Raw genomic sequence first — 19,950 nt, 5'->3', positions numbered from 1 at the left:
ACTGTAGTCAACCACTATGCTGCCAGTGTTGCCACAGTCATTGTTGTCTACCACAATGCTGCCAGTGGTGCCACAGTCTCTGTAGTCAACCACTATGCTGTCAGTGTTGCCTCTGTTACTGTAGTCTTCCACTATGCTACAAGTATTGCCACAGACTCTGTACTCAGCCATTATGCTGCCAGTGTTGCCACAGTCACTGTAGTCTACCACAATGTTGCCAGTGTTCCCTCAGTCACTGTAGTCTACCACAATGTTGCCAGTGTTCCCTCAGTCACTGTAGTCAACCACTATGCTACTAGTGTTGACACAGTCACTGTAGTCAACCATTATGCTGCCACTGTTGCCACAGTGGCAGCTATAATGCAACTTTTCACACTAGAGATGCTATACCGATGATGATACTTTTCAAAACGCTTGTGCTCTCTAGAGTAAAGTCCTGCTGCACAATGACAGCACCTTTCAAAGCTGGAGAAATTGCTGACCTGGAGAGCGTGCAGAGATCCTTTACTGCTAGAATCCACTCAGTAAAACATCTAAACTATTGGGACCGACTAAAGAACCTAAAACTGTACTCCCTTGAGCGCAGGCGGGAGAGGTACATAATAATTTACACGTGGAAAATATTAGAGGGGCTGGTCCCAAACCTGCACACAGAAATAACATCACATGAGACCAGAAGACATAACAGGATGTGCAGAATACCCACGTTGAAAAACAGAGGTGCAAATGGTACTCTGAGAGAGAACTCTATCAACATCAGAGGTCCCAGACTGTTCAACACGCTTCCACTACACATAAGGGACATAACTGGCCGACCCCTCACAGTTTTCAAGAGAGAACTGGATAAGCACATCCAAAGGATACCTGATCAACCAGGCTGTGACTCATACGTCAGGCTGCGAGCAGCCGCGTCCAATCAGCCTGGTTGATCAGTCAGGCAACCAGGAGGCCTGGTCGACGACGGGGCCGTGGGGATGCTAAGCCCCGGAAGCACCTCAAGGTAACCTCAAGGTAACAGTTACTGTAGTCAACAGCTATGATGCCAGAGTTGACACAGTCACTATAGTCAACCATTATGTTGCCACAGTCACTGTAGTCTACTACTATGCTGCCAGTGTTGCCACAGTGTCTGTAGCCAACCAATATACTGCTTGTGTTGCCACAGTCTCTGTAGTCAACCACTATGCCGCCAGTGTTGCTGCCATTGTTGCCACAGTCACTGTAGTCAACCTCTATGCTGCCTGTTTTGCTGCCAGTGTTACCACGGTCACTGTAGTCAACCACTATGCTGCTAGTGTTGCCATAGTCTCTGGAGTCAACCACTATGCTGCCAGTGTTCCCTCATTCTCTGTAGTCAACCACTATGATGCCAGTGTTGCCACAGTCACTGTAGTCAACCACTATGCTGCCAGTGTTGGCACAGTCACTGTAGTCAACCACTATGCTGCTAGCATTGACAAAGTCACTGTAGTCAACCACTATGCTGCGGGTGTTGCTACAGTCACTGTAGTCAACCACTATGCTACCCGTGTTGCCACAGTCTCTGTAGTCTACACTATGCTGCTAGAGTTGCTGCCAGTGTTGCCACGGTCAGTGTAGTCAACCACTATGCTGCTAGTGTTCATACAGTAACTGTAGTCAACCACTATGCTGCCTGTGTTCCTGCCACAGTTGCCACTGTCACTGTAGTCAACCACTATGCTACCAGTGTTGCCACAGTCTCTGTAGTCTATACCACTATGCTGCCAGTGTTGCTGCCAGTGTGGCCACAGTCACTGTAGTCAACCACTATGCTGCTAGTGTTGACACAGTCACTGTAATCAACCACTATGCTTCCAGTATTGCCACATTCACTGTAGTCAACCACTATGCTGCCAGTGTTGCCACAGTCATTGTTGTCTACCACAATGCTGCCAGTGGTGCCACAGTCTCTGTAGTCAACCACTATGCTGTCAGTGTTGCCTCTGTTACTGTAGTCTTCCACTATGCTACAAGTATTGCCACAGACTCTGTACTCAGCCATTATGCTGCCAGTGTTGCCACAGTCACTGTAGTCTACCACAATGTTGCCAGTGTTCCCTCAGTCACTGTAGTCTACCACAATGTTGCCAGTGTTCCCTCAGTCACTGTAGTCAACCACTATGCTACTAGTGTTGACACAGTCACTGTAGTCAACCATTATGCTGCCACTGTTGCCACAGTGGCAGCTATAATGCAACTTTTCACACTAGAGATGCTATACCGATGATGATACTTTTCAAAACGCTTGTGCTCTCTAGAGTAGAGTCCTGCTGCACAATGACAGCACCTTTCAAAGCTGGAGAAATTGCTGACCTGGAGAGCGTGCAGAGATCCTTTACTGCTAGAATCCACTCAGTAAAACATCTAAACTATTGGGACCGACTAAAGAGCCTAAAACTGTACTCCCTTGAGCGCAGGCGGGAGAGGTACATAATAATTTACACGTGGAAAATATTAGAGGGGCTGGTCCCAAACCTGCACACAGAAATAACATCACATGAGACCAGAAGACATAACAGGATGTGCAGAATACCCACGTTGAAAAACAGAGGTGCAAATGGTACTCTGAGAGAGAACTCTATCAACATCAGAGGTCCCAGACTGTTCAACACGCTTCCACTACACATAAGGGACATAACTGGCCGACCCCTCACAGTTTTCAAGAGAGAACTGGATAAGCACCTCCAAAGGATACCTGATCAACCAGGCTGTGACTCATACGTCAGGCTGCGAGCAGCCGCGTCCAATCAGCCTGGTTGATCAGTCAGGCAACCAGGAGGCCTGGTCGACGACCGGGCCGTGGGGATGCTAAGCCCCGGAAGCACCTCAAGGTAACCTCAAGGTAACAGTTACTGTAGTCAACAGCTATGATGCCAGAGTTGACACAGTCACTATAGTCAGCCATTATGCTGCCAGTGTTGCCACAGTCACTGTAGTCTACTACTATGCTGCCAGTGTTGCCACAGTGTCTGTAGTCAACCAATATACTGCTTGTGTTGCCACAGTCTCTGTAGTCAACCACTATGCCGCCAGTGTTGCTGCCATTGTTGCCACAGTCACTGTAGTCAACCTCTATGCTGCCTGTTTTGCTGCCAGTGTTACCACGGTCACTGTAGTCAACCACTATGCTGCTAGTGTTGCCATAGTCTCTGGAGTCAACCACTATGCTGCCAGTGTTCCCTCATTCTCTGTAGTCAACCACTATGATGCCAGTGTTGCCACAGTCACTGTAGTCAACCACTATGCTGCCAGTGTTGGCACAGTCACTGTAGTCAACCACTATGCTGCTAGCATTGACAAAGTCACTGTAGTCAACCACTATGCTGCGGGTGTTGCTACAGTCACTGTAGTCAACCACTATGCTACCCGTGTTGCCACAGTCTCTGTAGTCTACACTATGCTGCTAGAGTTGCTGCCAGTGTTGCCACGGTGAGTGTAGTCAACCACTATGCTGCTAGTGTTCATACAGTAACTGTAGTCAACCACTATGCTGCCTGTGTTCCTGCCACAGTTGCCACTGTCACTGTAGTCAACCACTATGCTACCAGTGTTGCCACAGTCTCTGTAGTCTATACCACTATGCTGCCAGTGTTGCTGCCAGTGTGGCCACAGTCACTGTAGTCAACCACTATGCTGCTAGTGTTGACACAGTCACTGTAATCAACCACTATGCTTCCAGTATTGCCACATTCACTGTAGTCAACCACTATGCTGCCAGTGTTGCCACAGTCATTGTTGTCTACCACAATGCTGCCAGTGGTGCCACAGTCTCTGTAGTCAACCACTATGCTGTCAGTGTTGCCTCTGTTACTGTAGTCTTCCACTATGCTACAAGTATTGCCACAGACTCTGTACTCAGCCATTATGCTGCCAGTGTTGCCACAGTCACTGTAGTCTACCACAATGTTGCCAGTGTTCCCTCAGTCACTGTAGTCTACCACAATGTTGCCAGTGTTCCCTCAGTCACTGTAGTCAACCACTATGCTACTAGTGTTGACACAGTCACTGTAGTCAACCATTATGCTGCCACTGTTGCCACAGTGGCAGCTATAATGCAACTTTTCACACTAGAGATGCTATACCGATGATGATACTTTTCAAAACGCTTGTGCTCTCTAGAGTAGAGTCCTGCTGCACAATGACAGCACCTTTCAAAGCTGGAGAAATTGCTGACCTGGAGAGCGTGCAGAGATCCTTTACTGCTAGAATCCACTCAGTAAAACATCTAAACTATTGGGACCGACTAAAGAGCCTAAAACTGTACTCCCTTGAGCGCAGGCGGGAGAGGTACATAATAATTTACACGTGGAAAATATTAGAGGGGCTGGTCCCAAACCTGCACACAGAAATAACATCACATGAGACCAGAAGACATAACAGGATGTGCAGAATACCCACGTTGAAAAACAGAGGTGCAAATGGTACTCTGAGAGAGAACTCTATCAACATCAGAGGTCCCAGACTGTTCAACACGCTTCCACTACACATAAGGGACATAACTGGCCGACCCCTCACAGTTTTCAAGAGAAAACTGGATAAGCACCTCCAAAGGATACCTGATCAACCACGCTGTGACTCATACGTCAGGCTGCGAGCAGCCGCGTCCAATCAGCCTGGTTGATCAGTCAGGCAACCAGGAGGCCTGGTCGACGACCGGGCCGTGGGGATGCTAAGCCCCGGAAGCACCTCAAGGTAACCTCAAGGTAACAGTTACTGTAGTCAACCACTATGCTGCCAGAGTTGCCTCAGTCTCTGTAGTCAACCACAATGCTGCCAGTGTTGCCAAAGTCTCTGTAGTCAACAACTATGATGCCAGAGTTGACACAGTCACTATAGTCAACCATTATGCTGCCAGTGTTGCCACAGTCACTGTAGTCTACTACTATGCTGCCAGTGTTGCCACAGTGTCTGTAGTCAACCAATATACTGCTTGTGTTGCCACAGTCTCTGTAGTCAACCACTATGCCGCCAGTGTTGCTGCCATTGTTGCCACAGTCACTGTAGTCAACCTCTATGCTGCCTGTTTTGCTGCCAGTGTTACCACGGTCACTGTAGTCAACCACTATGCTGCTAGTGTTGCCATAGTCTCTGGAGTCAACCACTATGCTGCCAGTGTTCCCTCATTCTCTGTAGTCAACCACTAAGATGTCAGTGTTGCCACAGTCACTGTAGTCAACCACTATGCTGCCAGTGTTGGCACAGTCACTGTAGTCAACCACTATGCTGCTAGCATTGACAAAGTCACTGTAGTCAACAACTATGCTGCGGGTGTTGCTACAGTCACTGTAGTCAACCACTATGCTACCCGTGTTGCCACAGTCTCTGTAGTCTACACTATGCTGCTAGAGTTGCTGCCAGTGTTGCCACGGTCAGTGTAGTCAACCACTATGCTGCTAGTGTTCATACAGTAACTGTAGTCAACCACTATGCTGCCAGTGTTGCAACAGTCTCTGTACTCAACAACTGTGGCAACTGTGTTGCCACAGGATTTGTTGTCTACCACAATGGTGCCAGTGTTGCAACAGTATCTGTAGTCAACCACTATGCTGCCAGTGTTGCCTCTGTCACTGTAGTGTACCACTATGCTGCAAGTATTGCCACAGACTCTGTAGTCAGCCATTATGCTGCCAGTGTTGCCACAGTCACAGTAGTCTACTACAATGTTGCCAGTGTTCCCACAGTCACTGTAGTCTACCACAATGCTGCCAGTGCTGCGACAGTCACTGCAGTCTACCACTATGCTGCCAGTGTTGCCACAGTCACTGTAGTCTACCACAATGCTGCCAGTGTTGCAGCCATTGTTGCCACAATCACTGTAGTGAACCACGATGCTGCCTGTGTTACTGCCAGGGTTGCCACAGTCTCTGTAGTTAACCACTATGCTGCCCGTGTTGTAATAATCTCTGTAGTCAACCACCATGCTGCCAGTGTTGCTGCCAGTGTTGCCCCAGTGTCTGTAGTCTCAAATTATGCTGAAAGTGTTGCCACAGTCACTGTAGTCTACCACAATGCTGCCAGTGTTGCCAAAGTCGCTGTAATCAACCACAATGCTGCCAGTGTAGCGACAGTCACTGTAGTCTACCACAATGTTGCCCGTGTTGCCACAGTCACTGTAGTCAACCATTATGCTACCAGTGTTGCCACAGATTCTGTAGTTTACCACAATGCTGCCAGTGTTGCCCCAGTCACTGTAGTCAACTATTATACTGCCAATGCTGCCACAGTGACTGTAGTCTACGAATATGCTGCCAGTGTTGCCACACTCTCTGTCGTCAAGCCTTTTGCTGTTTCTGTTGCCACAGTCTCTGTAGTCAACCACTATGCTGCCAGTGTTGCTGCCGGTGTTGCTACCATTGTTGTCACAGTTACTGTAGTGAACCACTATGCTGCCTGTGTTGCTGTCAGTGTTGCCATAGTCTCTGTAGTCAACCACAATGCTGCCTGTGTTGCTGCCAGTGTTGTTACCATTGTTGCCACAGTCACTGTAGTGAACCACTATGCTGCCTGTGTTGCTGCCAATGTTGCCACAGTCTCTGTAGTCAACCACAATGCTGCCTGTGTTGCTGCCAGTGTTGCCACTGTCACTGTAGTCAACCACTATGCTGTTAGTGTTGTAATAGACTGTGTAGTCAACCACCATGCTGACAATGTTGCCACAGTCACTGTAGTCAACAACTATGCTACCAGTGTTGCTACAGTCTCTGTAGTCTACCACTATGCTGCCAGTATTGCTGCAGTGTTGCCACAGTTGCTGTAGTTAACCACTATGCTGCTAGTGTTGACACAGTTACTGTAATCAACCACTATGCTGCCTGTGTTGCCACAGTCACTGTAGTCAACCACTTTGCTGCCAGTGTTGTCAGAGTCTCTGTAGTCTAGCACAATGCTGCCATTGTTTCCACAGTCTCTATAGTCCACAATTATGCTGCCAGTGTTGCCTCTGTGACTGTAGTCAACCACTATGCTGCTAGTGTTGACAAAGGCACTGTAGTCAACCACTATGCTGCCAGTGTTGCTACAGTCACTGTTGTCAAGAACTATGCTAGCAGTGTTGCCACAGTCTCTGTAGTCTACCACTATGCTGCAAGTGTTGTTGCCAGTGTTGCCACAGCCACTGTTGTCAAACACTATGCTGCCAGTGTTGCCACAGTCACTGTAGTTAACCACTATGCTTCCAGTGTTGTTGCCAGTGTTGCCACAGTCACTGTAGTCAACCACTATGCTGCCAGCGTTGCCACAGTCACTGTAGTCAACCTCTATACTTCCAGTGTTGCCACAGGCTTTGTTGTCTACCACAATGCTGCCAGTGTTGCCACAGTCTCTGTAGTCATCCACAATGCTGCCAATGTTGCCTCTGTCACTGTAGTCTACCACTATGGTGCCAGTAGTGAAACAGACTCTGTAGTCAGCCATTATCCTGCCAGTGTTGCCACAGTCACTGTAGTCTACCACAATGTTGCCAGTGTTCCCTCAGTCACTGTAGTCTACCACAATGCTGCCAGTGTTGCCACAGTCACTGTAGTCAACCACTACGCTGCCAGTGTTGCCACAGTCACTGTAGTCAACCACTATACTTCCAGTGTTGCCACAGTCTTTGTTGTCTACAACAATGCTGCCAGTGTTGCCACAGTCTCTGTAGTCATCCACAATGTTGCCAGTGTTTCCTCAGTCACTGTAGTCTACCACAATGCTGCCAGTGTTTCCACAGTCACTGTAGTCTACCACTATGCTGCCAGTGTTGCCACAGTCATTGTAGTCTACCACAATGCTGCCAGTGTTGCTGCCAGTGTTGCTGCCAGTTTTGCTGCCAGTGTTGCTGCCATTTTTGCCACAGTGACTGTAGTCTACCACTATGCTGTCAGTGTTGCGACAGTCACTGTACTCTACCACAGTGCTGCCAGTGTTGCCAGAGTCACTGTAGTCAACCATTATGCTTCCAGTATTGCCACAGTCACTGTAGTCTACTAATATGCTACCAGTGATGCCACAGTCTATGTAGTCAACCATTATGCTGTTTGTGTTGCCACAGTTTCTGTAGTCAACCACTATGCTGCCAGTGTTGCTGCCAGTGTTGCTGATATATTTGCCACAGTCACAGTAGTCTACCACAATGGTGCCAGTGTTGCCAGAGTCACTGTAGTTAACAATTATGCTGCCAGTATTGCAACAGTCACTGTAGTCTACCACTATGCCGCCAGTGTTGCAACAGTCACTGTAGTCTACCACAGTGCTGCCAGTGTTTCCACAGTCACTGTAGTCAACCATTATGCTGCCAGTATTGCCACAGTCACAGTACTCTACTACTATGCTGCCCGTGTTGCCACAGTCTCTGTAGTCAACAATTATGCTGCTTGTGTTGCCACAGTCTCTGTAGTCTACCACTATGCTGCCAGTGTTGCTGCCAGCGTTGCTGCCAGTGTTGCTGACAATGTTCCCACAGGTTTTGTAGTGAATCACTATGCTGCCTGTGTTGCTGCCACTGTCACTGTAGTCAACCACCATGCTGCCAGTGTTGTAATAGTCTCTGTAGTGAACTACAATGCTGCTAGTGTTACCACAGTCACTGTAGTCTAACACAATGCTGCCAGTGTTGCCACAGTCACTGTAGTCAACTATCATGCTGCCAGTGTTGCCACAGTCACTGTGGTCAACTATTATGCTGCCAGTGTTGCCACAATGACTGTAGTCTACTACTATGCTGCCAGTGTTGGCACAGTCTCTGTAGTCAACCCTTTCGCTGCTTGTGTTGCCACAGTCTCTGTAGTCAACCACTATGCTGCCAGTGTTGCTGACAGTGTTGCTGCCATTTTTGCCACAGTCACTGTAGTCTACCACAGTGCTGCCAGTGTTGCCAGAGTCACTGTAGTCAACAATTATGCTGCCAGTATTGCAACAGTCACTGTAGTCTACTACTATGCTGCCAGTGTTGCCACAGTCTCTGTAGTCAAAATCTATGCTGACAGTAATGCCTCTGTCACTGTAGTCTACCACGATCCTGTCATTGTTGCCACAGACTCTGTAGTCAACCATTATGCTGCCAGTGTTGTCACAGTCCCTGTAGTTAACATTATACTACTTGTGTTGCCACAGTTTCTGTAGTCAACCATTATGCAGCCAGTGTTGCTGCCAGTGTTTCTGCCAGTGTTGTTGCCATTGTTGCCACAGTCACTGTAGTATACTACAATGCTTCCAGTGTTGCCACAGTCACTCTAGTCTACCACAATGCTGCCAGTGTGGCCACAGTCACTGTAGTCAACCGCTTTGCTGAGTGTTTTGGTGCCAGTGTTGCCACTGTCACTGTAGTCAACCACTATGCTGCAGTGTTGCCATAGTCTCTGTAGTCAACCACTATGCTGCCAGTGTGGCTGCCAGTGTTGCCACAGTCTCTGTAGTCAACCACTATGATGCCAGTGTTGCCACAGTCACTGTAGTCAACCACTATGCTGGCAGCGTTGCCACAGTCTCTGTAGTCAACCACTATGCAGCTAGTGTGTAAACAGTCACTGTAGTCAACCACTATGCTGCCAGTGTTGCCACAATCACTGTAGACAACCACTATGCTACCAGTGTTGCCATAGTCTCTGTAGTCTACCACTATGCATCCAGTGTTGCTGCCAGTTTTGCCACAATCACTGTAGTCAACCACTATGCTGCCAGTGTTGCTGCAAGTGTTGCTGCCATTGTTGCCACAGTCACTGCAGTCAACCACTATGCTGCCTGTGTTGCGGCCAGTGCTACCATAATCTCTGTAGTCATCGACTATGCTGCCTGTGTTGCCACTGTCACTGTAGTCAAGCACAATGCTGCCAGTTTTGCTGTAGTCTCTGTAGTCACCCACTGTGCTGCCAGTGTTTCCACAGCCTCTGTAGTCTACCATTATGCTGCCAGTGTTGCTAGAGTCACTGTAGTCTACCACAAGGCTGCCAGTGTTCCCACAGTCGTTATAGTCCACCAAAATGCTGCCAGTGTTCCGACAGTCACTGTAGTCTACCACTATGCCACTGTAGTCTACCACTATGCTTCCACACTCGCTGGCCAGGCCTTGAGCTGAGAGGATGTGCGCGCCTCCTCTCCCTCTTTGGGTCAAGTCCCTCGTCCCCAACCTTGTGCTGTGATCGCCGGGGCGGTATCGTCACAATACTACTGTGCTGCTGAGTGTTCCAACACTATTGCATAAGTCACTAGTATCAAGGGAACCCTAGAGTGAACTAGGGAGTGGCGCCTGAGGCTTGGAGGCAGGCTAGCCTGCCCCCTCCGCTCCCTTAGGGGAAGCCTTCCAAACATTTGTATTTAATGCATTGCTGGTGCTAATAACACAGCATCACCTGTACAGTGTACCTGGGACTCACTGTAAGGCTCTAGCAAGAACCACAGGGCATCTACAGCTTCAGGCAACAAACAGCAAGGAGAGTTGTAGGATCGTAATCTGACCCCCACGGTCCTCTGACCCTTGCGGTTAGAGCGCTGACCCAACGGTCCCCCCTATCCCTTCCCTGGCGGGAGGTTGACAGCCGCCAACACTACAATGATGCCAGCTTTGTACAGAGCAACTGTACATTCCTAGTTATAAGACTTATCTTCCCCACTTTCTCTTATTCTTCTCATTTCGCCATTTCAACAGGTCAAGTGGAAAGGTCCAGTGGCCCATGCGGTTAGCTGTAAAATCTGGGGGGCCACTTGACTTGGGCATCTGATCACCCTTGTAGCAGGATTAGGCTGTCTTAGGGGACATTCTGTCCACACATAGGAGAATAAGTCACTGAGGGCTACCCTCTGCGAGTCCCAACCCACCAAGAGGAATATCCAAGTGTTTATCCAAGTCGTCTGAGCACTCTCCAACCCACTGAGAGTGCTCTTCCCCTCAGAGCAGGTTTATGACTGTTGGCGCTGATGACTGGTAGGGCTTGCTGCTTGCACTGCCATTTGTCATGTTATTCATCATCACATGGTTATAAATGGTATTAACCAGGTATCGGACGATATTAGTTCAAATTAATGTCACCTGAAGAAGCAGTAATGGAGGAGGCAGCTGCCGGGCCATCAGGGCTCCCCCCCACCATGACCAGTGACACTGTCACCCCACCACCCAGTGATGGGTTTATGACCGTGTTAAGTAAAAATCAGAGAAGGAAACTAAAGCGTGGTGAACAACAGGGTGGACGACGTCCACTAGCACCAAAGACAGAGTACACACGCCTGGCCTTCCCTACAGGCACGAGTGTAGCTGACAAGATTGTTTGGAGCAGGGAACTGAGCAAGGCGTACGAACCTGGCTCTGTAGACCTCCTACGTCCACATGTCAACTCCCCATATGTGTACGTTTCAAGACAGAATAAGGAAGTTGTGGGTGCTCTTCAGCAAGGAACAATAGGTGGTATAAAGTTCTCTCTTCAAGATAATCCATCGCGAAACAAGAAGATGGATGAATACCTAGTCTACAGATACCATCACGAGTATCCACTAGAGTGGGTCTATGAATTAGACGGGGTTCACAAAGCAAGAAGGTTGACCAAAAATGGTAAACCCACCAATCAAATAGTCATAGTCTGGAAGAAGCATGATCCGCCACCTAAAAAGTATTGGTTTGGTGGGGAGTTTGCGCCCCCCAGCACGTTCAGGGTGTGGGAGCCGAGCCCTGTGGAGTGTTACGAGTGCTGTGGCAGTGGCCACATAGCTAAGCACTGCTGGTGCTCCACACCCAAGTGTGCTCTCTGTTCCGGTGATCACCCACTGAAGAACTGTCCGTATAAGAAGACCAGAGACCAAAGAAAACTGGAACAGGAGCAACAGAACACTGTAACAGAAGCAGGGCAACAACCTGAAACTGTGACTCCAACTAAACCGCCGCTGAGGTGTTTCAGATGTGGTATGGAGGGAGTCACCATCTGGCACTCAGATTGTACCAAACGGCCAGCCTCCCTTGGCACAAGGAGGCAAGTGCCCGATACTCAACAAGTGTCTACTGATGCCGGCTCTAGTACTGTTGACCCACCCCATATCGGTGACAGTACCAGCAACGCCCCGTGACAACACACAACAGTCTGAAATAACAGTTAAAGGACAGTTGGCAGCCTTGCAAGCGCAGGTAGCAGAACTGACTGGAATTATACAGACGCTACGTCAGGCTCCTCCACAAGAGATACAGCAGCCTCCATGCCGCTGTGTCACAGCCGTGACCCGCGCTGGTAAAGGTTCCTGTGGTGGTGGAGACGGCGGCAGCGGCGGCGGCAGCAGCAGCAGCAGCAGCAGCAGCGGCAGCAGCAGCAGCAGCGGCAGCGGCGGCGGCGGCGGCAGAGAGGAGAGCGACAACAGAAGAGGCGGTGGCAGCGACGTCGTCAGTCAACTCAGGGATGACAACAGTGATAGTGACACAGAAACATTAACTGGAAAAGGAAGTCGACCTGCATCAGAATATATTAAAATGATTCATGTCCTTAAGGAACGCGCTCAAGCCAAGTACGAGAATGAAAAAGATAATATTCTGCGTGATAGTAATTATGCCCTACGACTTACAGAGAGCATTCACTCGCGGACCATCCCGAGTTACTCAGTGATCAAGAATCTGATGATGTCACCAGATGTTCCTGACGACACAAAACGCCAGGTTGGTGTGGCTCTTTACGTCGTAGAGTCACTTATTGACGCATTGTGTAAGTGGGACAAGGACAACAATGGGACCACCAGTCCCAGGGAGGAACAACACCAAGACGATGGCTGCTGTTGACACAAGGATCATTAGGTTTCTCAGTTGGAACATTCGTAGCATCAACAAAAGACTGAATGACCTAATTGCACATGTTACCAGTAACAACATAGATATAATTGCCATACAGGAGCCCTACACGTCCAACATGATAAACAAAACCCCACCAAAGATCAGAGGGTATGCATCCTATAATAACAGTAACGCCACAGGCCTATTAACATACGTCAGAAGTGATTTACCGCACATTCTTGTGAGCACGTCACACAATGTACACACACAGTACCATCACTTTCATGTACAAACTACAGCAGGCCACTTTTCATTCCTCAACGTATATGCCAGAAGCCAGAAACTCAATGTAACATTGTTCCCAGATCTAGACAATCATGGGACAATATACATGGGAGATTTTAATGCTAGACATATTACGCTGGGAGACAGTACTAACAACGATAATGGATGCAAATTTATCAAATATGTGTATGACAACAGATTAACCGTGTATACTACGGATACCCAAACTCATTTATTGGGAGGCAGACTTGATTATGTAATGGGTAGAAACCTTGTGCAGGATAGGATGGAATGTTCGTTGGTAAATCACTTAGTTAGTGATCACTATGCAGTTTCTGCTTCCTATGAGGTACAGTGTGATGTACCTAATAGGCATCAGAGACGGAAAATGAATATTCCAAATGGCTTGCATGACCACTTTATTAATTGTATTTCAAAATGGTATCAAGATTACACAATAACGAATGTAGAAGCCTTCACCAGAGATCTCGTTGATACGATTACTACCTACTATGACACGTGGGTGTGTTGGGGAACAGGTCGTAAGCCTAGCAGAAGTGGGCAACACCTACCACCACCCAAGTGGGTCCTTGACCCCGTATTTGTTAAAGAACATGAACGAGTAAAGCAACTTGGAGATACGTACAAACGAACCAAAGCACAAGGTGACTTGCATGCATTTCTAGTTGCAAATAGAGAGGTGAGAGACATGAGCAACGTCATACGTAATAAACATTGGGAAGAGTTTCTACAAAGTATAAATGAGCAAACAACACTTGTTGAAGTTTGGGAAAAGATACGTAAAATCTCTAGAAGCAGCCCAACCAAACCACTGCACCACAGCCCACTAGAACAAGCAAACATCCTCCTTGATCAATGGGCACTAACATCGAGCTACGACTCACTCCCAATTAACATACAGCACAAACTTGATGACACACGCCCCAACAGACAACGAACCATCAATCTTGCCTGTACAGCTATGGACGTGTCGGACCTTAATGATGTAACTGAATGGGAATTAAATCATGTACTAAAGATGGGAAAATCAACTGCTCCTGGAGAGGATGGTATTACTTACAGTCTACTGAGATTAGTCTCACACGTACCAGGTAATCCATTATTAGTGTTGTACAGAATGAGTTTACGTGAAGGAGTATTACCTGATGCTTGGACAAAGGGTGTCATTGTTCCCATCCCCAAACCACACTCAGATAATTATAGACCCATATCTCTAACATCGTGTGTTTGCAAAGTGCTTGAACGTATTGTTCTTAACCGGCTCATGTATCGTATACAGGAGCACCTGTCACCCCAACTGTTTGGATTTATGCCTGGGCTCAGTACACAACACTGTTTTGCTGAGTACTTCGCACATATTGAAGCTTCCCCTCAAACAGTCTTCATCGACCTAGCAGCAGCTTTTGATACAGCAAACAGAGAAATCATACTGGAACAGCTTGCCGAGCTGGGAATACAAGGAAAATTACTGAAATGGATAAAGGGCTATTTGTCTAATCGAACAGCATATGTTTTGCTTAATGGTGTTAAAAGCACAGAGAGCAAACACTTTGAACTGGGAACTCCACAAGGAGGGGTCCTCAGCCCCTTGTTGTTCAACGTTCTGATGCATAAACTTATTAAAGATCTTCCAACTAATAATGAAGACACTGTCATTTGTTATGCTGATGATATATGTTTACAGGCTGCCTCCGAGCCTAGAGTGCAAGTTCTGCTCGACGCTTTTGCTACTAGAGCTGAGGAATTTGGCCTCCTTATCTCTGTACAGAAAACTCGTGCCCTCATTCCATGTGGTATTCCACCACCCAATTATCATATAGATGGGCGAGCACTTGAGAACTGCGAGTCTTACAGATACCTTGGTGTCCCCATTAACGAGCCTGGATACCTTTCTTCTCTCAAGAGGAGACTCTGGGAGAGATTAAAGCCCTTGCGGGTCCTTGTTGGTGTCAATCATGGACTCAACGTGAGACTTGCTAAAATGTTTTATGTATCATTTATACGCTCTGTGATTGACTACAATGCTCTACATCTCACACTGTATACTGACAAAGAGCTGAAATCTCTTGAAACCTTGCAAAATGAAGCTGTGCGTCTCATCCTTGGGGCTCCAAAGTCCACGAGAATAGTTAATATGAGAGCAGAGTTAAAATTACCTACCATAAGTGAGAGAATTTTGTCTATTAGCACAGTTTTCGGCGTGAAGGCATTGAGTAGATCTAGACAACACATGAAGTTTCAAGCTAAATTTTCTAATATGCTGCACTCACCTGAGGTCTATAGAAGAAGAACGAAATCTGATTATGTATATTGGTTCTACAAGGTAGCCAACTTCATCAAAATATTAAATATGTACCCAACTCAACTAATGATTAATCAGCCAACTACTCCATGGGATAACTGGGATCTATCAGTTGATTTTGTAAATGCGCCCAAGAAAGATAGTGTGCACACCACATTATTAAAACAGTTAACACTGAAAAGCATCACTGAAAGTACTCAGAGTATGGGTAACGATGTTTATCAGTGCTATACCGACGGCTCTGTAGAAGAAGGTGGACGATGTACCGGATGTGCATGTAACATATTTGAACAATCTTCTCTCGTACATACAGCAATGAAGCGCGTCAATGACTGGGCAAGTACAACTCAAACCGAACTTGCAGGCATATACCTTGCCACTGAATTTTTAAAAGACAAAGGCAGTGGACTTATATACTGTGACTCGCAGAGTGCACTCCTGGCACTGAATGCACATAGTAGTGACACCCAGAAAATAGTCAGTGATATTCGAATGAATGTTTTAGCTGCTAAAGAAAACAGATTTGAGATTAAATTCCTATGGATACCATCACATGTTGGCATCTCAAGGCATGACACTGTTGATATGCTTGCTAAGACAGCCTGCAGAAAACCAGTGGTAGAAATTGATATGGGTGTTTCATTAGCAGTGACAAAGAGAATACTTAAACAAATATCTAATGAAAATCTCACCGACCTAATAAATTCACAAAGACCTGAAAGTTGTAGCATTAAATATTATGATAGATATCGTGAGGAGACATTCACATATGGGACTAATAGAACAAGAACCCGGCAATGTGATGTTATAGTGGCCAGAATACGCCTGGGATATAGACGTATCTGGCAGCTTTCTCAAAACCCAAATGTCGAGTACACAATGTGTCAACTTTGTGAAAGAGAAAACATGCACTCTCTTGAACATTATATTGTAGAATGTCCCATACTGACTGACTTTCGCCCTCCTGGGCTAAGGTATGCTGAACTCTATAGTTACTATATGAGTACCGGAACACTTGATGATATATTGGACTTGTATCCAAGATTGACCATGTAATATATCACTTATTCAATGTTATATTCAATATATCATTTATTCAATGTTATATGATCTAACTATATAACCTGAGCTTGTAAAAACACCTTCATCACCTTCAGTGATTAAGTGCTTAATTGCACACTAGTTTCTTTATCAGCTATCTCACCCTGTCAGAGTAAATGAGACAGATGTATGTGAACGCATGTGTGTGTATATGTATGGGTATAAAGTATATATGGAAGCTGATCAGAATTACATTTCACCTTTGTGAATGTACATTAATGACACTATGTAAAAGACACATCAAACACTTTATGTAGGGCATACGTAAATCTGTGTATCTATGTATTTACGTATGTAGGTTAGCTTAGCATTTTAAAAGCACCGAATCACCTTCTGTGGTTGAGTGTTCAATAAACCCCTGAACTCTATGTTTAACATTTCTCTAACCCTGTCCATGGAGGACAGAAGAAAATGTATATATGCTGGTTAGCATTGTAAATGTGTGGCCACGTCTGTGGTTGAAAAAAAAAAAAAAAAAAAAAAAAAAACTATGCTTCCAATGTTGCCACAGTCACTGTAGTCTACCACAATGCTGCCAGTGTTGCCACAGTCACTGTTGTCAACCATTATGCTGCTTGTGTTGCCACAGTTTCTGGAGTCAACAACTATGCTGCCAGTGTTGCTCCCAGTGTTGCTGCTATTGTTGCCACAGTCACTGTAGTCAACCATTATGCTGCCAGTATTGCCACATTCACTGTAGTCTACTCCTATGCTGCCAGTGTTGCCACAGTCTCTGTAGTCAACCATTATGCTGCATGTGTTGCCACAGTTTCTGTAGTCATCCACTATGCTCCCTGTGTTGCTGCCAGTGTTGCCACAGTCTCTGAATTCAACCACTATGCTGCCTCTGTTGCTGCCAGTGTTGCCACTGTCACTGTAGTTAACCACTATGCTGCGAGTGTTGTAATAGTCTCTTTATTCAAACACCATGCTGATAGTGTTGCTGCTAGTGTTGCCACAGTCTCTGTAGTCTCTCATTATGCTGCAAGTGTTGCCACAGTCACTGTAGTCTACCACAATGCTGCAAGTGTTGCCACACTCACTGTAATCTACCACAATGCTGCCAGTGTAGCAACAGTCACTGTAGTCAACCATTATGCTCCCAGTGTTGTCACAGTCACTGTAGTCTACCACAATGTTGCCAGTGTTGCCACAGTCACTGAAGTCAACTATTATGTTGCCAGTGTTGCCAAAGTGACTGTAGTCTACTACTATGCTTCCAGTGTTGCCATAGTCTCTGTAGTCAACCCTTTTGCTGTTTGTGTTGCCACAGTCTCTGTAGTCAACGACTTTGCTGCCAGTGTTTCTGCCATTGTTGCCACAGTCACTGTAGTCTACCACAGTTCTGCCAGTGTTGTCACAGTCACTGTAGTCAACCATTATGCTGTCAGTATTGCCACAGTCACTGTAGTCTACTACTATGCTGCCAGTGTTGCCACAATCTCTGTAGTCAACCACAATGCTGCCTGTGTTGCTGCCAGTGTTGCCACTGTCACTGTAGTCAACCACTATGCTGAGAGTGCTGGCTGACAGTGTTGCTGCCATTGTTGCTATTGTTGTTGCTGGTTATTATTAGTGACAATGCTGCCAGTGTTTCTGCCATTGGTGCCACAGTCACTGAACTCTACCACAGTGCTGCCAGTGTTGTCACAGTCACTGTAGTCAACCATTTTGCTGCCAGTATTGCCACAGACTCTGTAGTCTACCACAATTCTGCCAGTGTTGCCACAGTCTCTGTAGTCTACCACATTCCTGCCAGAGTTCCCCTAGTCACTGTAGTATATAACTATGCTGCCAGTGTTGCCACAATCTCTGTAGTCAACCATAATGCTGCCAGTTTTACCATAGTCACTGTAGTCTTCCACAATGCTGCCATTGTTCCCTCAGTCACTGTAGTCGATCACAATGCTGCCAGTGTCGCGACAGTCACAGTAGTCTACCACTATGCTGCCAGTATTGCCACAGTCACTGTAATCAATCACAATGCTGCCAGTGTTGCTGCCAATGTTGCTGTGGGTGTTGCTGCCATTTTTGTTACAGTCACTGTAGTCTACTACAATTGTGCCAGTGTTGCCACAGTGACTGTAGTCAACCATTATGCTGCCAGTATTGCCACAGTCACTCTAGTCTACTACTATGCTGCCCGTGTTGCCACAGTCACTGTAGTCAACCATTATGCTGCCAGTGTTTCCACAGTCACTGAAGTCTACTACTATGCTGCCAGTGTTGCCACAGTCTCTGTAGTCAACCATTATGCCGCTTGTGTTGCAACAGTCTCTGTAGTCAACCACTATGATGCCAGTGTGGCCAAATTCACTGTAGACAACCACTATGCTTCTAGTGTTGACACAATCACTGTAGTCAACCACTATGCTGCCAGTGTTGCCACAATCACTGTTGTCAACCACTATGCTACCAGTGTTGCCACAGTCTCTGTAGTCTACCACTATGCTGCCAGTATTGCCACAGTCACTGTAATCAATCACAATGCTGCCAATGTTGCTGTGGGTGTTGCTGCCATTTTTGCCACAGTCACTGTAGTCTACTACAATGGTGCCAGTGTTGCCACAGTGACTGTAGTCAACCATTATGCTGCCAGTATTGCCACAGTCACTCTAGTCTACTACTATGCTGCCCGTGTTGCCACAGTCACTGTAGTCAACCATTATGCTGCCAGTGTTTCCACAATCACTGAAATCTACTACTATGCTGCCAGTGTTGCCACAGTCTCTGTAGTCAACCATTATGCCGCTTGTGTTGCAACAGTCTCTGTAGTCAACCACTATGATGCCAGTGTGGCCAAATTCACTGTAGACAACCACTATGCTTCTAGTGTTGACACAATCACTGTAGTCAACCACTATGCTACCAGTGTTGCCACAATCACTGTTGTCAACCACTATGCTACCAGTGTTGCCAGAGTCTCTGTAGTCTACCACTATGCTGCCATTGTTGCTGACAGTGTTGCCACATTCACTGTAGTCAACCACTATGCTTCTAGTGTTGACACAGTCACTGTAGTCAACCATTATGCTGCAACTGTGGCCACAGTTACTGTAGTCAACCACTATGCTGCCAGAGTTGCCTCAGTCTCTGTAGTCAACCACATTGCTGCCTGTGTTGCCACAGTCTCTTTAGTCAACAACTATGATGCCAGAGTTGACACAGTCACTATAATACACCATTATGCTGCCAGTGTTGCCACAGTCACTGTAGTCTACTAGTATGCTGCCAGTGTTGCCACAGTGTCTGTAGTCAACCATTATGCTGCTTGTGTTGCCACAGTCTCTGTAGTCAACCACTATCCTGTCAGTGTTTCTGCCATTGTTGCCACAGTCACTGTAGTCAACCTCTATGCTGCCTGTTTTGCTGCCAGTGATACCACTGTCACTGTAGTCAATCACTATGCTGCTAGTGTTGCCATAGTCTCTGGAGTCAACCACTATGCTGCCAGTGTTGCTGCCAGTGTTGCCTCTGTCTCTGTAGTCAACCACTATGATGCCAG

General features: G+C 46.8%; 2 protein-coding genes across 2 annotated transcripts; one reads left to right on the top strand and one right to left on the bottom strand.

Moving 5' to 3' along the window:
* Positions 1–5,983: 5,983 nt before the first annotated feature.
* Positions 5,984–7,434, bottom strand: LOC138368090 (insoluble matrix shell protein 4-like). Its single transcript, XM_069330389.1, has 2 exons — positions 6,737–7,434; positions 5,984–6,503 (listed from the first exon to the last, which is right to left on the bottom strand). The coding sequence occupies exons 1-2, from the start codon at positions 7,432–7,434 to the stop codon at positions 5,984–5,986; spliced, it is 1,218 nt and encodes a 405-aa protein (XP_069186490.1).
* Positions 7,435–11,037: 3,603 nt separating this feature from the next.
* On the top strand, positions 11,038–19,669 carry LOC138368089 (uncharacterized). Its single transcript, XM_069330388.1, has 4 exons — positions 11,038–11,887; positions 12,030–12,206; positions 17,035–17,835; positions 18,060–19,669. Exons 1-4 carry the CDS (start codon positions 11,038–11,040, stop codon positions 19,667–19,669), a joined length of 3,438 nt encoding a protein of 1,145 aa, XP_069186489.1.
* Positions 19,670–19,950: the final 281 nt, after the last annotated feature.

The sequence above is a fragment of the Procambarus clarkii genome, chromosome 24 (genome assembly GCF_040958095.1).
Source record: "Procambarus clarkii isolate CNS0578487 chromosome 24, FALCON_Pclarkii_2.0, whole genome shotgun sequence".
Lineage (NCBI taxonomy): Eukaryota > Metazoa > Arthropoda > Malacostraca > Decapoda > Cambaridae > Procambarus > Procambarus clarkii.
Note: the sequence above shows the minus strand (reverse complement) of the source record. Positions and strands in the feature narration are given on the sequence as shown.

Excerpts from the sequence above, each read along its gene's own strand:
- LOC138368089 (XM_069330388.1), top strand. The coding sequence starts at position 11,038 with ATGGAGGAGGCAGCTGCCGGGCCATCAGGGCTCCCCCCCACCATGACC. Across the intron at positions 11,888-12,029 it reads GCTGAGGTGTTTCAGATGTG|TACCAGCAACGCCCCGTGAC; the intron begins GTATGGAGGGAG and ends TATCGGTGACAG. Across the intron at positions 12,207-17,034 it reads CACAGCCGTGACCCGCGCTG|TTTCTGGAGTCAACAACTAT; the intron begins GTAAAGGTTCCT and ends GTGTTGCCACAG.
- LOC138368090 (XM_069330389.1), bottom strand. The coding sequence starts at position 7,434 with ATGGCTGACTACAGAGTCTGTTTCACTACTGGCACCATAGTGGTAGAC. Across the intron at positions 6,504-6,736 it reads GCAGCAATACTGGCAGCATA|TGACTGTGGCAACAATGGTA; the intron begins GTGGTAGACTAC and ends GGTTCACTACAG.